Below are 6,007 nucleotides of genomic sequence, written 5' to 3' on the forward strand. Positions count from 1 at the left end.
CCCCTCTTCTTCATGTCTCTTCTACATCAACATGTGTCCCCTCTTCTCCATGTCTCTTCTACATTCACATGTGTCCCCTCTTCTCCATGTCTCTTCTACATCAACATGTGTCCCCCTCTTCTCCATGTCTCTTCTACATCAACATGTGTCCCCTCTTCTTCATGTCTCTTCTACATCAACATGTGTCCCCTCTTCTTCCATGTCTCTTCTACATCAACATGTGTCCACCTCTTCTCAGGTCTCTTCTACATCAACATGTGTCCCCTCTTCTCCATGTCTCTTCTTACATCAACATGTGTCCCTCTTCTTCATGTCTCTTCTACATCAACATGTGTCCCCTCTTCTCATGTCTCTTCTACATCAACATGTGTCCCCTTTTCATGTCTCTTCTACATCAACATGTGTCCCCTCCTCTCTTTCTACATCAACATGTGTCCCCTCTTTTCATGTCTCTCTACATCAACATGTGTCCCCTCTTCTTCATGTCTCTTCTACATCAAACATGTGTCCCCTCTTCTTCATGTCTCTACATCAACATGTGTCCCTCTTCTTCATGTCTCTTCTACATCAACATGTGTCCCCTCTTCTTCATGTCTCTTCTACATCAACATGTGTCCCCTTCTCCATTCTTCTTCTACATCAACAGTGTCCCCTCTTCTTCATGTCTCTTCTACATCAACATGTGTCCCCTCTTCTCATGTCTCTTCTACATCAACATGTGTCCCCTCTTCTTCATGTCTCTTCTACATCAACATGTGTCCCTCTTCTTCATGTCTCTTCTACATCAACACTGTGTTCCCCTCTTCTTCATGTCTCTTCTACATCAACATGTGTCCCCTCTTCTTCATGTCTCTTCTACATCAACATGTGTCCCCTCTTCTTCATGTCTCTTCTACAGTCAACATGTGTCCCCTCTTCTTCGTGTCTCTTCTACATCAACATGTGTCCCCTCTTCTCCATGTCTCTTCTACAATCAACATGTGTCCCCTCTTCTTCCATGTCTCCTCTACATCAACATGTGTCCCCTCTTCTCCATGTCTCTTCTACATCAACATGTGTCCCCTCTATCTTCATGTCTCTTCTACATTCAAAGTGTGTCCCCCTCTTCTTCCATGTCTCTTCTACATCAACATGTGTCCCCCTCTTCTTACTGTCTCTTCTACATCAACATGTGTCCCCTCTTCTCCATGTCTCTTCTACATCAACATGTGTCCCCTCTTCTTCATGTCTCCTTCTACATCAACATGTGTCCCCTCTTCTCCATGTCTCTTCTACATCAACATGTGTCCCCTCTTCTTCATGTCTCTTCTACATCACATGTGTCCCCTCTTCTTCATGTCTCTTAACATCAACCTGTGTCCCTCTCTTCTCTCATCAACATGTTGTCCCCTCTTCTTCATGTCTCTGCTTACATCAACATGTGTCCCCTCTTCTTCATGTCTCTGCTACATCAACATGGTCCCTCTTCTTCATGTCTCTTCTACATCAACATGTGTTCCCCTCTTCTTCAGTCTCTTCTACATCAAACATGTGTCCCCTCTTCTTCATGTCTCTTCTACATCAACATGTGTCCCCTCTTCTTCATCAACATGTGTCCCCTCTTCTACATCAACATGTGTCCCCTCTTCTTCATGTATCTTCTACATCAACATGTGTCCCCTCTTCTTCATGTCTCTTCTACATCAACATGTGTCCCCTCTTCTTCGTGTCTCTTCTACATCAACACGTGTCCCCTTTTCCTCATGTCTCTTCTACATCAACATGTGTCCCCTTTTCCTCATGTCTCTTCTACATCAACATGTGTCCCCTCTTCTCAATGTCTCTTACATCAACATGTGTCCCCTCTTCTTCATGTCTCTTCTTCATCAACATGTGTCCCCTCTTCTTCATGTCTCTTCTACATCAACATGTGTCCCCTCTTCTTCATGTCTCTTCTACATCAACATGTGTCCCCCTTTTCCTTCATGTCTCTTCTACATCAACATGTGTCCCCTCTTCTTCATGTCTCCTCTACATCAACATGTGTCCCCTCTTCTTCATGTCTCCTCTACATCAACATGTGTCCCCTCTTCTTCATGTCTCTGCTACGTCAACATGTGTCCCCTCTTCTTCATGTCTCTTCTACATCAACAAGTGTCCCCTCTTCTTCATGTCTCTTCTACGTCAACATGTGTCCCCTCTTCTTCATGTCTCTTCTACATCAACATGTGTCCCCTCTTCTTCATGTCTCTTCTACATCAACATGTGTCCCCTTTTCCTCATGTCTCTTCTACATCAACATGTGTCCCCTCTTCTCCATGTCTCTTCTACATCAACATGTGTCCCCTCTTATTCATGTCTCTTCTACATCAACATGTGTCCCCTCTTCTCCATGTCTCTTTCTACATCAACATGTGTCCCCTCTTCTTCATGTCTCTCTACATCAACATGTGTCCCCCTCTTCTCATGTCTCTCTTACATCAACATGTGTCCCCTCTTCTTCATGTCTCTTCTACATTAAAGTGTGTCCCCTCTTCTCCATGTCTCTTCTACATCAACATGTGTCCCCTCTTCTTCATGTCTCTTCTACATCAACATGTGTCCCCTCTTCTCATGTCTCTTATACATCAACATGTGTCCCCTTCTCTTCATACAACATGTGTCCCCTCTTCTTCATGTCTTCTGCTACAGTCCAAGCATGTGTCCCCTCTTCTTCATGTCTCTGCTACATCAACATGTGTCCCCTCTTCTTCATGTCTCTTCTACGTTCAACATGTGTCCCCTCTTCTTCATGTCTCTTCTACATCAACATGTGTCCCCTCTTCTTCATGTCTCTTCTACATCAACATGTGTCCCCTCTTCTTCATCAACATGTGTCCCCTCTTCTACATCAACATGTGTCCCCTCTTCTTCATGTCTCTTCTACATCAACATGTGTCCCCTCTTCTTCATGTCTCTTCTACATCAACATGTGTCCCCTCTTCTTCGTGTCTCTTCTACATCAACACGTGTCCCCTTTTCCTCATGTCTCTTCTACATCAACATGTGTCCCCTTTTCCTCATGTCTCTTCTACATCAACATGTGTCCCCTCTTCTCCATGTCTCTTCTACATCAACATGTGTCCCCTCTTCTTCATGTCTCTTCTACATCACTATGTGTCCCCTCTTCTTCATGTCTCTTCTACATCAACATGTGTCCCCTCTTCTTCATGTCTCTTCTACATCAACATGTGTCCCCTCTTCTTCATGTCTCTGCTACATCAACATGTTGTCCCCTCTTCTTCATGTCTCTTCTTCATCAACATGTGTCCCCTCTTCTTCATGTCTCTTCTACATCAACATGTGTCCCCTCTTCTTCATGTCTCTTCTACATCAACATGTGTCCCCTTTTCCTTCATGTCTCTTCTACATCAACATGTGTCCCCTCTTCTTCATGTCTCCTCCTACATCAACATGTGTCCCCTCTTCTTCATGTCTCTTCTACATCAACATGTGTCCCCTCTTCTTCATGTCTCTTCTACATCAACATGTGTCCCCTCTTCTTCATGTCTCTTCTACGTCAACATGTGTCCCCTCTTCTTCATGTCTCTTCTACATCAACATGTGTCCCCTCTTCTTCCATGTCTCTTCTACATCCAACATGTGTCCCCTCTTCTTCATGTCTCCTCTACATCAACATGTGTCCCCTCTTCTTCATGTCTCTTCTACATCAACATGTGTCCCCTCTTCTTCATGTCTCCTCTACATCAACATGTGTCCCCTTTTCCTCATGTCTCTTCTACATCAACATGTGTCCCCTTTTCCTCATGTCTCTTCTACATCAACATGTGTCCCCTCTTCTTCATGTCTCCTCTACATCAACATGTGTCCCCTCTTCTTCCATGTCTCTTCTACATCAACATGTGTCCCCTCTTCTCCATGTCTCTTCTACATCAACATGTGTCCCCTCTGTGGAAAGAGACTCTGAAAGTTTCAGGAACAAAGATTTTCTCTCTTTTTGATCCATTTCTATAAAAACCTGTCTGAAAATGAGCTGATCAGATTTTGGCCACTTTATGATGTCATAACAATGTTCTGTCTTGTGTAGCCATTAGCCAATCAGCAACCAAGGTAACCCCCCCCCCCCCCCCCCCCCCCTTATCACCTAAATCTCCTCCTAGAGCACCATTAGGCGCTTTCACACCGCAGGACTTTTCCCACTTTAGTTCATGCGAACTCTTTAGTTCTCATGAACTAAGTACATATCGCGTTCACACCGGAATAAGTCCCTGGGGGAGGATTAGGCAAAGAAGTCTCTGACGTCACTTCTTCTTCTTCTGCTTTGGGTTTACTGGCAGGCCGCAAACCACTTCACGGCGTATACTGCCACCCGGAGGCCCCGGCCGGAAGTCCCCGGAGAAGGCTTCAGTAGAAGGGACTCCCAGCAGCTTCTACTGAAGCCTTCCGAGTAAATCGCCAGAACGCCGACACCTCAGACGCCCAGCCAATCAGACATAGGAACCTTTTTCTCCCACAGAATACCTGTTCTCTAGCAGGGACGGAAAAGGGGGTGAAAAATAACTAATTTGAGTTCCGGCTCTTTTTGGTGTGAACGCTACATTTCGGAACTATATCGGAACTAAAGGGGGGAAGTACTGCGGTGTGAACGCGGCTATTGAGTTCTTTGTAACCAAGTCTCTCTCAGAGGGGCGTGGGGAGGGGCTCCTTACTTTCATCTAAAGTAACAGACAGAGAATCAGCACTTTGGAAACAGGGCTGAAACAGAGGGGATTATGGGTAATGCTGCAATGATCCGTTTGGTGTTTCAGCCAATCAGAGACAGGCTCTGGATATATCTGAGAGCTGTGAGATATTGACGAAAGAGAGGATGATAGGAGACCTTTAAACAAATAATAATTAAAATGTTTTAAAAAAGTCAAATACATGTGAGAAATATCACAACACACTAAATGACAGAAATGCTGTTATTTTATCCCACAGAGGAATTATCAGAAGAATAATCCTCTTTTGCTGTCAGCGTACATTTTCGAGATGAGATATTTCCACTTAAAATCTGCGTGAAAAATAAATGAAAAAAAACATAAAAACTAAAATATTTAAATAAATCTCACAGAAACATCTGATCCTCCTCCAGGTTTCTGACAACGACATTAAAAACATGAGATTAATGAACAACTGTTTCCTGTCGGCATCAAATTAACGGCTCAAATATCATCCATCAATATATTAATAAAAAGCAGAAGACGTCAGACACACACACACCTACACACACATGCCTACACACACACCTACACACACACAAACACACACACACACACACCGTGTTTTAAGGTTTGTCTCCCCCATTGACTCACCTCGTTCCTTTATCTCCCATCCTGACGAGCCGACAGAGAGGGAGGCCGTTTCCGTGGAAACTGAAGGAGGATCTCTCCCTCCTCCCCCCCGACAGGAAGTCGTCAGACTCTCAGGAGGTTTCCCTCCCCCTCCTCTCGCTCGAATTCACCTCCCTCTCTTTCCTCTCTCTCCTCTCCCTCATTCTTTCGACTTCCTCCCTCTTTTCTACATATTACCCCCCGTTCCTTCCTCTATCCTTAAAATCCCTCTGTTCACAATTCAGCCTTTTCTCAAAATTCTGAAATTTTTCTCAAAATATAAATGTACTGACTTTTGTTTAAAAAGTTTTTGTAAAATAGTTTTTTAAAAAAAAGACAATTATTTTTACATTTAAAAAAAAAAAAATCGGAAAATCCGGACTTTAAAAATTCTGACTATTTCTGTGAATCTAAAAAGCAGTAATTCAATGAGTTAAACTGTCGTTGGGTTTATCTTTGAGGTACTTTCTATGTCCTGCTCCTGTTCACTGTTACTGTTAGTTTAGCTTCTTCAGTGGCTCGGAGCAGCAGCTGTTGGCTCCATAACGAGCTCTGAATAAACTCGTTAATGTGTGAAAACGCCCGGAGCTCCATCATCGCTGTCACATCAAACCTTTAAATATTTATGACAAGATATTTAAATGTATTAATAAATA

The 6,007-nt window shown here is 43.6% G+C and overlaps 1 protein-coding gene across 3 annotated transcripts in view; it reads right to left on the reverse strand.

Annotated features, from left to right (window-relative positions):
- The window catches only part of arrb1 (arrestin, beta 1), a 37,503-nt gene extending 32,088 nt beyond the window's left edge, over positions 1–5,415 (reverse strand). The window contains exons 1-2 of one of the 3 annotated variants that reach the window (XM_034078081.2): positions 5,334–5,401; positions 5,091–5,117 (exon numbers count right to left, since the gene is read on the reverse strand). In XM_034078081.2, coding sequence (XP_033933972.1) covers positions 5,091–5,117; positions 5,334–5,353 — 47 coding nt within the window. In that variant the 5' untranslated portion in view covers positions 5,354–5,401. Of the gene's footprint in view, positions 1–5,090; positions 5,118–5,299 lie in introns of all 3 variants that reach the window. The other 2 variants (XM_034078083.2, XM_034078082.1) reach the window with 2 other exon arrangements.
- Positions 5,416–6,007: the final 592 nt, after the last annotated feature.

This window comes from Pseudochaenichthys georgianus, unplaced genomic scaffold (genome assembly GCF_902827115.2).
Source record: "Pseudochaenichthys georgianus unplaced genomic scaffold, fPseGeo1.2 scaffold_267_arrow_ctg1, whole genome shotgun sequence".
Classification (NCBI taxonomy): domain Eukaryota; kingdom Metazoa; phylum Chordata; class Actinopteri; order Perciformes; family Channichthyidae; genus Pseudochaenichthys; species Pseudochaenichthys georgianus.